Raw genomic sequence first — 15659 nt, forward strand, 5'->3', positions numbered from 1 at the left:
ATAGACGAAATGAAAAATTATATTTCTATACGGTCTTTTTTGTGGTAGATAGAAAAAAAAGTTAGGATATTAATAAAAACACGTTAAATGACGTACTAAATAAATAAATAAATACTAATTTATTGTAATATTGAATTCATAAAATAATATAGTCGGTGTTTTAATCTTGACGATTAACATTATGTTGCTAGAAGTTTATTGCGTGAACAACCACCGGTATTAAAGTAAGTCTTATCGCAAAAAATAGTAAAAGAAAGGTTTGTTTCTGGTTTATTTCTTTTTTTCGATTTTTAACTTTCAAAATAGTTAAGGTCTAAAATTTTCGCCCTAAAACTTCAACACTGAAGCATTTTAACACATTCGTAAATAATTATGTACCGTATTGTGTATTCGTATACCAATGGTTGATTGCTATAAAAAAGGTTGATTCCTTCACGAAAATGTAACCTCTATTTAAGTTACAATATTTGGGAGGGGGCGCGCGATGAATTTAACAAGCTGCGGAGTTGTGACAGCCCTGACAGCTGACATATTCCGGTCATTAATCAGGCGGCCATAGATACCTATGTGTTGCTAGTAAAAACCGAAGACTAAAGAGTTTATCGCGTTAGTAACTTTTAATAGTTATTGTCACAGAGAGATATAGATAAAATATTGTTTAGTGTTTGAACAACAATAGTATAGTGCCTATTAATTGATCAAATATTAGGGCACCGTCTTGATAGACTGGCCTCATAGTTTCCTATGAATTACATTTTTTTTAAAGTGTACAAATAACGGCCATATTATAAAATTAAAAGATATCTACCCAAAGAAATTACGAAAAATATGCCAACTATTCTAGAATTGTACGGGCACAAAAAAAGAAAAAAAAAATAACAAGAAAACGATTCGTTTAAACGATTTATATAGTTTTTCAAACGTAAAAAACGAGTTCAGGCATCGTCGCCGACCGCGAGATAAATCCTGAAGGAGACGCACTGTAATAAAACATGTACGGATACGAGCTAGCATTTTATTTGTTAAAGCGATAAAGGCGCGATACTCAGTGACGAGGCTTCAACTAGGGTAGGTATGGTCGTCGGAGAGCGAGATCGTTGTTCAACATCTGTTTTGTGTCTGCATCGTAAACAGATTGGAAAACGTCGAACTATACAAGTAAAGAAGGTATACGGGCGTCGATACTCAACGTCGATACATGTTTTGTTCGGAACGTAATGTGTTTTTGTAAAAGTATTAATTTTATTTTGAGATTACCACAGTGTAACGAACTTAATGGTAAAACTAGATGATGACCGAGCTTTGCTCGGTTTTTTTTTTGTTAACGCCATCTTGTTATGTCTTTAAAGCTGTTAGTTGCTCTCAATTAAGAAAAATAGTATTATTATTCGCCAATAGATGTCGGGAAGAGTCATAAAGTTGTTTATCGAGAAAGTTGATTATTGAAAACACGAATAAAACAACTTTTCCTGAAAATAAATCGTAGCTCGATTCATCGTCCCCGAAATCCTCTGTATACTAAATTTTATGAAAATCGTTGGAGCCGTTTCCGAAATTCAGATTATATATAAGAATTGCTCGTTTAAAGGTATAAGAATAAGAGACGACTGTTTTTTTTTTAATGATTGTTGTAGAATTTCAAACAAATACTCGGACAACAAATTGATGTAACACACACTTTCGACAATGACTTTCATAATTAGATATTATAATAATAAACTGAAGTAACTAAATCAACTTAGGACAATAACGTACTAAGCTAATGGATTAACTAGTTTAATGCAAATCACGTTTATGTTGCTCCCGGTCGCAAGGAATACATCAATCACTTGATATTGTTTATATAATGCATAATACGATATGAAATTTACGGAGCTATAATATCAGGGTGCTGACTTTGCGGTTAATCAACAGCCTGTTTTTGGAATTTGGCCAAATTTTTAAGGGAACGTTTTCGCTATTTTTGGTCTAAATATATTCTCAAAAATATATTTTTTATATATAGACAGTTATGATTATTTGAGAGGGAAGAGGTCTACCGAAGAAGATATGGATGGAGTATGCGAATGACGTATAGAGAGAGAGAGAGAGAAGTGAGTGTTGAGGATGACGGCTGATAGAAGAGAATGGAAGAGAAAAATTAGCTGTGCTGACCCCACCTGGTGGGATAAGGTGGAGAAAGATGAAGATAGTTATGATTATTTAGGTATAATACAAATTATTGCGTTACGCCATTGCATTGCGCTACAACAAAATGTAAATCTTATTATATTATTTATTGAACGATTAAAAACAACTAGAACAAGCTCTTTATTAAGAGACATTTAAAACTTAAATTTATTGTTTGAGTCATAATAAAAAGTGAAAATACTTCGGTATGGCGCTCGTAAATTTAATCGTAAAGTTTATTATACTCATTGGAGTACTCACCAATCGACGTCATCAAACATTAACTTACATATTATTACTGAAGTCGTTAATCTTATTAGACACTAGTGAAACCACTGAATAATCAACGAAAAATATCGATTTCTTGAAAACATCCCGGGAGCGTAAAACCCAAATTTAACGTGTTTCAACAAATTGTTCAAGAACGCATAGAAAGAGGACAAACATAATTTTTAATTACATGGATTGTTTGAGATTTCTTTTAGTTTCTATTATTTGTTATGTTATGTTATGAGTTATGGGAGGGAATGAATTTATTTGCTATAATGATTTTGAATATCAAATTTATAATAATACTAGTCTTCTGACCGCAGCTTCGTTCGCGAAGACTAAAATTTTGTGTCGCGTTAGTGAATACCCGTGCACAGCAGTGGGATGAAAGGTCTATATTGTTTCCCAGGGCTCAAACTATTTCCATACCGAATTCGATTTCTTTGAAATCTCGTTTGAAAGGATTTATGTCATAGCGCTGGGGAGACTCAGAATAAGGAAATAGGATTCAACGGTATACGGTGGATGAGTGTAATAATGAGCACTACTCTGGGGGGAACGTAGTATATTGGTACACCGAATATACTGGTCTCAATTGCTAGTTACCTGGTGCGGCGTGTAAGGGCTAGGGGCCGCCGTGTAAGCCTGGGGCTGAGGCGGCGGGTAGCGGCAGGGCTGCGGCGTATAGGCCGCCGGCCACTGCTGCGCGCCGCCGCGATATTGCGCGCCCGCGCTAGCCATGCGCGCTGCGCACGCGCCCGCGCCCGCGCCTGCGCTCGCGACCGTCACTGCGCCCACGCTCGCACCGCTTGCAGATCGACAACCGCCGCTTATCTATAAACAAACAACAATAAAATTAAGCTCTCAGATAAATCTTTTTTTTTTTTTTTGGTAGCTTAAATCGGTGGACGAGCTCACAGCCCACCTGGTGTTAAGTAGTTACAGGAGCATCTTGAGATATAAGTTTTAAGGTCTCAATATAGTTACAACGGCTACCCCACCCTTCAAATCGAAACGCATTACTGCTTCACGGCAGAAATAGGCGGGGTGGTGGTACCTACCCGTGCGGACTCACAAGAGGTCCTACCACCAGTAATTACGCAAAATATAATTTTGCTGTTTTATTTTTATTACACGATGTTAATCCTTCACCGTGGAAGTCAATCGTGAACATTTGTTAAGTACGTATTTCATTAGAAAAATTGGTACCCGCCTGCGGGATTCGAACACCGGTGCATCGCTGGATAGGAATGCACCAGACGTCTTATCCTTTAGGCCACGACGACTTGAATTTTATTTTATTGAATACTCGTGTTATTTAAGAAACACAAAAACGGTATCCGTTTTCATAGACATTATAATTATGGGTATGAAAGTATTGCATAATAAATGACGTAGGTAATTGTCAACATCCTTTTATTTATTAGCACTTTAAAACTCCTAGTCCGCGCTTCGACATTCGAGAGCCGCGAACGAGCGTGTTTGCACACTTTCACAATTACATGCTATCTCGCATCATGACTGTTATGCACGATTACATTTAAAGCTATAAACATTTCATACCAATATTTTTTAAGTTATTAAAATGATTGAAATCCTCTGACAACGGCACATAGTATAAAACAAAGTTGCTTTCTTTGTCCCTATATCCCTATGTATGCTTAAATCTTTAAAACTACGCAACTGATTTTGATGCGGTTTTTTTTAATAGATAGGGTGATTGAAGAGTAATGTTTATATGTATAATAACATTCATTAAATAGTGGTGAAATCAATAATAAATTACAGTTTCCGAAGCGAAGCGAGAGCGGGTCGCTAGTAATATTATAAAAATTGGATACTTGGGTGGCCATTTTTTTTCAAACATTAGAATTCATTTTGTGAAATGAAATTTTCTCAAACGAATACCTGTTTGTTATTCCGGATGAGTGCGTTCACCGAAAATGAGATTTATAGTGGTAATAACAATGTATAAATTTTACCCGGCGACCCCCATCTTTACACTTAATTATTTGAGTCACGGAATTCGAAAAACCCACTAGGAAAGCTCGAGGGATCAGCGCTTTGTTGTCGTTTTTTCTTCTAAAGTAGCGTTCTTATACTTTATAACTATTTATTTTTTGCCATTGAAAAAAGGAATATAAGTAAGCACGCCTGTTAAGCGATAAGCCTCCAATCCGCTTAGTGTGCGTGGGAGTGTCCGACTGAGGAATTAGGGTAGAATGTCGATACATACAGTCGAGACGATATGGATTTTGGACTGATTCCAACTTTATAACTTAACTTGGAATTATTCTCATAGCAACATCGATGCGGAGGATTTAGGGTATAAAGAAAAAAAAAACTTTAGGCTATATTTGGTAATTATGAACACCGTAGCAAGTCTTCGAAGAAAACAAATAAAACGGAAGAAAAGAAGCAGAACTCAGAATGGATACTCGAGTCTGTTCACGGGCGGCTTGTGTTGAGAGCTATCATCACGTTTTCTCGTCAGTAGTGGGTGATTTAGTTTTATGTTGAGTGGGTTTGTGGCGTCGTCGCGGCGCGCCGGTTCCGTCTCGACGCCGGGCGCAGCTTGTTGCTGCCTACCCACCACCCGAACCTCCCCCCAATGCTAAGGGAAATTTAATCTAACTGGAAGAGAAATATCAATATCTAGAATGTCGCATCTAGTTTCTGCAAATTAATTTCATCTTTCTTATTATATTTCCATCGGAAAATATTCATTATTTTCAAGCTTTCCACATAGCTTTAGGTTTTTATATGTCCATTTCATACGTTCCACTAGTAGTTACGCTTTTTTTTCCTTTCTTTTGAGCTTTATAACTATACTTTGCTGTATGTATATACTATCCTACCTACGGTTAATGTCCTTCGTAAAGTTAGGTTATGTTTTTTTTTTAAAACAATCTTATCTCCACTAAACATTTGAATTTGGTATCTGTTTCAAAAGTGAATCATTGTTTAATCCTATTACTATTAGTTTACCGGTCATCTTATCATTGGGTTACGGATGATTCAATATTTTAATAAGACAAATTGGGAAACTTGAGATACAAGATAATGAGATCGAAATAAAGGAGTAGTTTGAAATAGAAAGTAACGCAATTCATAATGCATATTTATTATTTTTATTCTTTATTCTTAGTATTCTTTGTTTACATAAGCAACTTTTGCTATATGTTATGCGATGTACCCAGTTTGAAATTTGTTTTATCGAAAACATCTAGAATCGTAATGGTTCCCAGCAAAGGCTAACTTCTATCGAACAAAATTATTGTTTAGTGAAACTTGTGGTGACCACGAAATCGACACAAACATGTCCGAAAATTCGAAATTCAGGTTCAATTTGGTAATCGTTCGATCCGTATTGTAATTTTACTGTGTATTGCATTTCAGTGAAAGTCCGAATGTTGTTTCACCTGTAGTTTCACCGGTCGTTAACAGGAAATACGTACTCAGATCACGGTCGAATACGTTTTATTTCTATTGACGTTGTTATTACTTAAGTTTAAAGTTCGCACTTCAGAAACTAGCCAATAAGAGGCAATAAAATCGGTCCCCGTGGTCTGTCTCGAGGGAGTAGCTGTTAAGGCTTTCACGAGAACGAAGCGACGCAGGGTCTTTTACACTCACGTAGTATTAAGTTTTATTACATGTCCACTCCGTATCAGCTTAAAATTAATTTCAATGGATCAAGTTAAAATGCGCTATTTGTGTCGTTGTCTTGTGAAGGCTTGAAATAGTGTTTTAAGCACTGATAAACAGAAATTTAATTCTTAGTTTAAAAGTATTGTCATTATGTACCATAAAAGATTTGCCAGTTTTTACAATCTATTTACAGTGAGCGGTTAACGAAGAAGCCTGACACTTTTAAGTTATTAACTGCCGTTTACTTACAGCTGTCAATGACTGAGCCCAGTCGCTGGGAAGCCTAATGAATTTACGTGAATCCTGAACTAACTTTCAAATAATTTCGGATAAATATCAGCATTTATTTGTAAGGCCCTTATTGCAGTATTTAATTTACATTAATTGGAGGCAATTGAAATGCAATTCAGCAATTTTTAAATAAAACTAATTTGTTTTAACGAATCCTTGATAATAATTTTCGCGTAAGAAGAAATATGAACTAAATGGGGCTGATCATAGACGAGACGTCAATCATTTCAATCATCAAGAAGACTGCTCTGAAAATTAAAAGCTGTTTCGGACATTTCAACTAGTCAAAGTCCACCCGCCCCCACACTAACGCCCCTATTTTTGATTACCAGTTCGCATTTAGCCACGAACAGTCGTAATGACGAGCACAGTTGTCCTCTCGGAATTCTGAATGGACTTTCAAATGCACTGTAGTCAATATATTGAATTTGTACGTATGTTATGTAGTCATTTGATGCTATATCAGAAAATACAGTTTTGCGCCATTTTTTAATCGACTTCAAAACCGGTGGTTCTCAATTCGAGTATCTGCATTTATTTAATGTGCGTTACCTCAAAATTTTTTTCTAGTTTGTTTTTTAAATTGAATACGACTACATCGATGAAACTCTCTCTGAATAAATTAATGAAATTATTCGGTAAATTATTTCGGTAAAGTTAAGTTTCGGTAAACAAAAAGAAAAACTCCATGTTTGTTTAAATTTTCTTTTATGTTTTCGTTGATTCTTTTTCAATTTTAATTATTGTAAATAGATAAAAAAAAACCTTCTCAGTTCGTGGTTCAAATTTTTTTATAACCAATACGCCGAGAACATGACAATTGCATCAAGAAAAAACAATGCAAATGTGTTGTTAATGTTTATGTTCCTTTGACCTGGCATGATGTCACTCGATCCGCAGCGGTGACGCAGTTGGCACATGACGGCAATATGAGACGAAATACCGATACAACGCCGGCTTCAAATATTGCAACAACTGTACTTACTATCTCTATATATTAATACGTGAAGCAAAAACTTTGTATCCCATTTTACGAAAATTGCGCGGACGGAGGAGTATGAAATTTTCCACACCTATAAAGAATATAGAGAAGAAGTGCACAATGCTAATATTTTTTTAAATAAAGCATAAAAGATACATTAAATCAATAAAGAAAACATTACACACACTACCATGTATTTGACACAACACATATATATATAAATATACTCTTTGTTTATTGTCAATTGTCAAACTTTTTTTAAAGTCTGTGTTCAAATTGAGAATAGATGAATATTGTTTGTCATTATTATTATTTATGTATAGTGTAGTTTTGGCGAAATCTGTGATTATTAAATTATATAAGTACAATAGTATTTGATAATAGAACCATAATAATGTTTAAACATAAAATTTCAATTGATTAAAGTCGAATTTCGACTACTGCGGCACCACTAGCTATTTCAGATACGAGATACACTTTGAACGAGATCGATACGATGTGCAAGATGAGGTTGTAAAATGCATAGAGCGTGCTGCGGGGCATGACTGCTTGATTATGTGTGGAAGCTCGTGCGGATAGAGCGGGCAGGAGATATTATTCAGCAGTTTTTTGTTGAGGCTGGCGGCGCATTTGTATGCGATTCGCTTCGGCGACGGCTGACGGCGGCCCGCGAGATTAGCGCCCGCGCTGTGGGACTGGCTGCGTGATTAAACTGTTTCCGCTTTACACATATTCAGATTTATCTTTGTGCTCCGGTTTCAACGAAATAATATAGAGAGACAGCGGTAGGCAGCGGCTTGGCTCTGCCCCTGGCATTGCTGAAGTCTATGGGCGACGGTAATCACTCACCACCAGGCGGGCCGTATGATCTCGTCTGCCTATACAGCAATAAAAAAAGTTTCATTAGATTATTAGATTTTTTTGTTTATAATTAAATTATTTTCAACAGGCGTGACGTCAGCCCGTACGAGTGAGTACGAAGTCCTGCTGATTTATACCACTCGGCTTCAAAGCGAGATTGTAGTTGTTCGAATCTGAGATGTTACACGAGTTAAGATAAGTTTGTCGGAAAAATTTACATTGCCAAGTCTAGTAACTCCAGTAATCATTTAATATCAGATGGGTTGACGTTAAAACGGTGGAGCTCATGCATTTATACTAATCTAATAATCTTTAGATTAATACGTGAAGCAAAAACTTTGTACCCCTTTTTACGAAAATTGCGCGGACGGAGGAGTATGAAATTTCCCACACTTACAGAGAATTTAGAGAAGAAGTGCACAATGCTAATATTTTTTTAAATAATGTATAAAATATACATTAAATAAATAAAGAAAAAATTACACACCCTACATACCATGTATTTGACGCACACACGCATGCATACTATTTATTGTCAAACTTTTGTTCTTGACGTCTGTGGTCAAATTGAGAATAGATAAAATATTGTTTGTCTTTATTAATACTTTTTTATGTAGCCTTGGCGAAATTTGTGATTAAAGAAGTATAAAATACAATCATAATAGTGTACAAACTTATTATACAATTCCAATTAATTATAGTCGAATTTCGACTACCGGGGGACCACTAGTATATTTAATTTGAAGAATTCAAAGGCAAAATACGATGGACGAAAAAGGACGATGTTTGCGTTGTTAGCGTATTCGTTCTACCGATGGAAGTGCAAATGCAAAAGCGACTCGTGTAGTTTATCATTAGTAGTTGTAGGCGCGCGTGTGGGTACGTGTCGGTATGTGTGTCGTCTCGTGTGTGTTGGTGCGGTGCGGAATGCGGCCGCGTCCTTCGACGTACGCCGCGCCGGTTCATTTGCACACCGACGCAGCGTAGCTGCTACGATCCAATCCTAGCATTCGTTTTATTGGTTTTTTAATTAAATTGTCTATTAACACTAATCATACCAACGCTTATTGGTACCTATATCTACCATAGCGGGTAGATAACGTTATACGACAAATATTACTCAAAATAAAGAGACCAAAACAAACAAAAAATCTATGTACCTATATATGTATATAAATGAATTGCTGTTCGTTAGTCTCGCGAAAACTCGAGAACGGCTGGACCGATTGGCTAATATTGTTCTTGAATTATTTGCGGAAGTCCAGAGAAGGTTTAAAAGGTAAATAAATATGAAAATGCTAGGAATTAAATAAAAATAACAATTTTGTTTTTACTTTGATGTGTCCCCCGTTGGACGGATTCCTTTTGTTTGTTTTAAGTTTATTTTATACAAAAGTTTAGGTCTTTTATTCATCGACTGGAGGACCACGAAGTCTGCCGGGTCAGCTAGTAGTATAATAATTGTAGATTAATTGGTAAGAAAAAGTCAAATGTGCAAAAGGAATAAGATGATACGTGCATTTTCAATGCAAAAGTTCAAAATGGGTCATTGGATCCGTTATGGTGTGTTTAGTGTATTAATGACGACGGGTATGAAAAAACTTGTGAAACATATTTATTTCAAGTACTCGTCGTCGCTAATTCGTGGCTAAAACCAACAGAAAAACATATAAGATACTCATATGATACATTTAACACACACAAAAAATATATATAGTATACAACACGACGTACAGCCAATCCCGTAGTTAGGATGAGTGTTTTAACCTTTGTATTTGAAATTATTTCATATCCCAAAAATAAATTGTTCAAAATTTCATTAATACTACCTTCAGGGCTTAATCGCTAAAAACGCAATTTTTTTTTGTTGATTAATTATTTCTGAAAATAATCATTATCCAAAATAAACATAATTGAAAACTTATATTATGTTTAATGAAAATCTTAAATTTATTCTGAGTCACCTGACAACAAGTTACGGGACACATTTTTATGCGACTTCTTTGAAAAGTATTTCATATCAATTTTTAACTTACTCAAAATGTACTTTGAAACAACTATATTTTTATAGGTTTAATCTAACAACGCTTAAGTGTGTTTCAATTACATAATAATATTATATAGCTATGAAATATCATCCCTAATATAATTATTTTAGTCCTATTGGAAATTCTGCGCAGTCATTACGAATTACGACACGATTCGCGATGAAAACATTTCTTTGAAGTTGAAGTCCATAAAGCCTAGCAAACTGAAGCCGAGTAATAATTGCTTCAGTAGGAAACGCAGTTTCTCGCATGCAGTTCACAGTCTGAAGAAAATTTATTGCTTGCTCGTGGACAGAATGCCTTAATGGTGTCGCCGAACTGTGGCAACCGCGAGCCTCGGTGGCTGCCCAAATATGAACGTGGCCTTTCTTTAGGGCCATAAAAATACTTTTCTCTGGCTCTGCGGTGTGCCATGAAATATTCAAAGAAAAAGCAGCACATAAGTATACTGGTGAATCTAATCGATCTTTAATTGAATATGCAATTTCGAAAAGGGCACATGTCGCATATTTTGTCAAATACGTTTTTTCATATACATGTAGTTTTGAGGCTTACCTACACCCATTTTATAATAATTCCAGTAATTTTCACTTGCTAATTAACACTAAAATAAATCTCAAAAGTTAATATTTTAAATTTTACACTGCTTTAGAAAATAATAAGTTTTTTTTCATTTCCTGAACATTTTACATTTTCAGAGATGTGCCCTTTTCGAAACTGCATGTTCAATTATGAAGTTGCCGTTTTATAATACTGGCCATTTGAAACGTAATTTGTATTTGGCTGGCAATTAATTCTAAACTCAAAATTAATCTTATTTAAACAATATGGAATTATATTTTCAAATTTAATAATTTGTTTATTGATTAGTGTTTTTGTTTTTATTTCATTAGTATCTTTTTTATAAATATGGACACTATAAAAATACTAGTAATGGATTGCGATTTCCGTCGCGGTTACATTAATGGCGAGTACGGAGTGAACATAACAAACAAAAAATAATAATAAAAAAAATTACTTTAACTTCTTAATTAATGGTGATGTTTGTTCCCTGTACACTCCGAAATAGTACTATCGATTTTTATGAAAACAGGAATTCTTCAGATTGTCCTAGCGGATGATGCTGTGAAGTTTGGTACCGTCGAGATCAAAGTCAAATCAAAGATCGGCCAGTAAACTGGGCCGGATTTGACTAGCTATAAATAGCTGTTGTAATGTTATAATTAACAGGGAGGTTATTAATCTAATCACCAGGGTTAGTAAAATATTGAGAAATACAGTGACGCATGATTGATAACATTTTTAGCTTGAATCAAACCTACCTACCTATCTACATTTGTATGTAACGAAAATATCATATGTTTTTAGTAACTGTTACCGGTATAAATAAACCTTTTTGTTGTCGCATTTTTTTTTAATAATAGCAAATCTTTATCATTTGAAAAGCCCGTGTCAAAGTAGGATGTGTTTGTTTGTAAATCAGAGCTCATTAGCATTACCGTCATATTACTCTTACATATTTATCGTTTTTATTCAATTCTATTTTTAAATTTTCCATTAAAATTTTCGAAAACAACACGGCGTTTAAAAACGTATATACTTTAAAATAAATTTCCAATATAGGGTTTAAGTATTACAAAAACATTGTAAAATTTAACAGATCTACACCTTTTATTTGTCAACAGAGTGTGCGACAGATGTTTATTTATTAAAATTGTTCGAATCGTTTGCGGGTGGCAAAAAAAAAAGGGACGCCAGATGAGTATTTCGAAATGCTGGTAAATCCTCGGCGATAGGGATTACTGGCGGTTAGAACTGATATTGTAGATAAAAGCCATTGTAACTGTATACACAAAATTCGTAGTGTGAGTTAAAATAAATGACGCATACCTATTGATTTCTTATATACGCCCTCGCGTCGCCTAGCGTACGACCATTTTGTAGCTAATATGTATTGCGATGATAAAATGTTTATGTCTTGAATGAAATATAAATATTCTGATAGAATAAAGCATGTTTCTATATTCTTCTCATGAAACGAACAAAATGGCTTTATCTCGCGCGAAGTGCAAATATATTTTAGATGCAAAACACCAGATGTTGGACTATGAAAGCTATATATAACATTGATTAATATTTAGTACATGAGGATTGTAGTTTCTTTTTGTAATCTCATGTGAAACTAACTGTTTGTTATATGGCGCTTCGCTTGAGTTAATATAGAAAAAAAATGTACGCCTCGGTTACTAGTATAAAATAGTACTTATTTTGGAGAAAAGTTATTTTGTGTCCTCTTTAATCTGGCTATCATAAAACTAACTTCTGAGTAATTAATTTGATATGATACTGAAAACGACGCGCGACCCAAGTCAAAAATCGATATGCGATAATATGTAAACTATTATTATTACTTTCACAGATTAATAATATGATTGTGTATACGATGCGACAGTCGAGTATCAATCAAATTAAATTTTGAATCCGCCCCCATTTGCCGATCTCTGCGCGCCGCGTCAGTCGATTAGTGACCCATTGTGTAAAACCTTCGGGATGTGTGTCCTGTATACGGGTGTCTAGTTATTTGGTACATCACTTATGGTATTCCTTATTAATGCTTCACAGCTAGACATCACCAGCCCGACCAGTTCTGCCGAAAAGCGTTCTAGTTTTAAAAGTGGTGGTAATGAAAATTGTGATTTCGACATTATGTGTCGACGTTGTGATGTCTATATGATCCGGTAATTGAACACCAGATAGAACATAGGTTCGTTCAACCATCTCTTTCGATAAACACACACACACACACACACAGGCAAAATAAGATTTGAATCGCAAATATGTTGCATTTGATGATATTTTACGAAAAGATAAGAATACTATCGACGGATGCCAATGCTTTCTTCCTCATTTCAAAACTATATATATAATTTAATATTTTAAATTATCGAACTGTGAAAATAAATAGCGAAAGAGCGAAAACAATATGAGAATATTAAACAGTATCGTAGTGTGAGTCATCTCGGTAACTCATGGATTTACGACTGTTTGATAATATGTATGTACGATTGTATTTTGATTTGATAGTACGTAATGAAGGCCATTATAAATGATAACACTAGATTTTCGGCACTAAATTACAGTTCAAACCTAAATGTTTTCTTAAAAGCTTTTATTCTATTGTAATATTAATTATAGCTACGAAGATTCTTATTATTTATGAAATTGAAATTAAAGTCATATTTGAAACTTCAATTAAAATTCAATGTATGTAATTTATGGATTATGGCTAACGTATGCAAATAGAAAAGATAGCAAAACAATATACTTTGAAATTTGTTGTTGTGATAAACCTTCCCATTTTCATGCATTACTTGTTACCCCGTTGTAGGGGTTATTCGGGTGGTAAAAGTGCATTTACCTGTAGTACGAGGGTAAATTAGTGTGGCTGCAAGGGTGGCGTGTCCGATGACTTTGATTGATGACTGTACGGCGCGTTGTGCGTGCGTTTGCCACTGACCGAACCATAAGAGATTCGAAACAATCAAAACGAGTAACATTGATGATTTTTTATTAGGACCGATTGAATTTCATATGAGTTTCAATAGTTCCGAGAATTACGTATTGACTGACATATTACACTTCACACAGACAACAACCATGCTTCTTCGCAGAACGTTTTTGACGTACGTTATTTACGCTGAGCGGTGACATATTATTATGTACATATAAACATCACGAAACAACGGTCGCAAACAATTAAACGAACTGTAAGAAATTTCTCGAGAGGGGTACAACAAACACGAGAGCACGGTGACTTGCGAATCGTTCCGACGTGGCATGAAATAGGTTGGAAAATAACTCCATTCCCGCGGGCACGACTGCGATTCAATCAAGTCTGATTCAGATATTTGGAGTTCGTTTACAGAACGAGCTAGCTGGAGGCGAATTTACGAATGAAAACCTAAAAAAGCACGCGATTGAACGGAGAAAGGTTTCGGGTAATCGTTTTACGACTACGTGTTAGGGGCATTACAATTATATTATAATACTAGCTGACCCGGCAGACTTTGTAGTGCCTCAATCGATAAATAAAAGACCTAAACTTTTGTATAAAATAAACTTAAAACAAACAAAAGAAATCCGTCCGACGGGGGACACATCGGGGGAAACAAAATTGTAATTTTTATTTAATTCCGAGTATTTTCATATCTATCTACCTACCTTTTAAACCTTCTCTGGACTTCGACAAATAATTCAAGACCAAAATTAGCCAAATCGGTCCAGCCGTTCTCGAGTTTCAGCGAGACTAACGAACAGCAATTCATTTTTATATATATAGATTTGTGGTAAAACGCGGCAATTTCTAAGAAAGATATTAGAGGAAGATATTCATGCATATTTATAGCGAACCAGATAAAATTATTTTGCAACGATCTGTTGACCGGGAACAATTTTATTGATTACAATCATATTAATGGAGTAGTATTCAACGGTGGTTTTCCTATTTAAGTTAGATTGATTAGGTATAGAAATAGAATCTGTCTGACCAGACTGGTGTCATTAAAGTAATCTTTTCGGATTAAATGCCTGTGTGTTCTAGCGAATAAGGCAGCAAGTAAAAAAGAGAGCAAACTAGTCTGAACCTAAAGCTTGCATGTGGCTAAAAGTGCACTAAGGTGTAATCTTTTAGTGCTCACTTTCCGTAAATCCAAAAAAGAAAGAGGTGTCTATTCGCCTTTCTGGCGCAAGGGTAAGCATGCGGAAATTATCTACTTTGTCTGGCTCACGTAAAGATAATGCGTCTGTGTCTACTATTCAACCGCTGTCAAGAAAAGAAATATTATCTAAGTAAATTTAATATAAAAAAAATTGGACAGTGTAGTTAGTTTAATGCTCTGTAAATTTTCTGTATTAGTTATTGTTACACGTAGCAACGTTGTAGCCAAACAAAAAAATGTATCTGATAATATTAATAAAGAAAACATTTATCCTGAGAAAATGTTTCACTCATTATGGGAGCGAACTCAAACTTTACTTTGCCCGACGTTAGTTTTCAGGAATTAAAATCTAAATATTAAATAACGTGGTATCCGAAACTTTCTATAACAAACTACTAGTGGTCGCCCAGTGGTCGAAATTCGATCATAATTCATTTAAATTATAAGTTTGAAGATTATTATTGTTCTATTGTCATGGACTTTACTTCTGTAATCACAGATTTCGCCAAGGCTATACTATAGATAAATAATATTAAAGACAAACAATATTAATCTATTCTCAATTTGAGCACAGACTTACAATAAACAAACGAGTATACATGCGTGTGAGTGTGTTGTGTGTGTGTTTCAAATAAACGGTAGTGTGTGTGTAATGTTTTTTTTATTGAT

General features: G+C 34.9%; 1 protein-coding gene across 3 annotated transcripts in view; it reads right to left on the bottom strand.

Annotated features, from left to right (window-relative positions):
• LOC101745493 (protein alan shepard) overlaps positions 1 to 15659 on the bottom strand; it is a 150775-nt gene that overhangs the window by 17160 nt on the left and 117956 nt on the right. For all 3 annotated transcript variants that reach the window (XM_021351930.3, XM_021351931.3, XM_004932221.5), the window contains exon 2: positions 3046 to 3273. In XM_021351930.3, the coding sequence (XP_021207605.1) occupies positions 3046 to 3273 (228 nt within the window). The remainder of the gene's footprint in view (positions 1 to 3045; positions 3274 to 15659) is intronic.

Source organism: Bombyx mori, chromosome 8, assembly GCF_030269925.1.
Source record: "Bombyx mori chromosome 8, ASM3026992v2".
Lineage (NCBI taxonomy): Eukaryota > Metazoa > Arthropoda > Insecta > Lepidoptera > Bombycidae > Bombyx > Bombyx mori.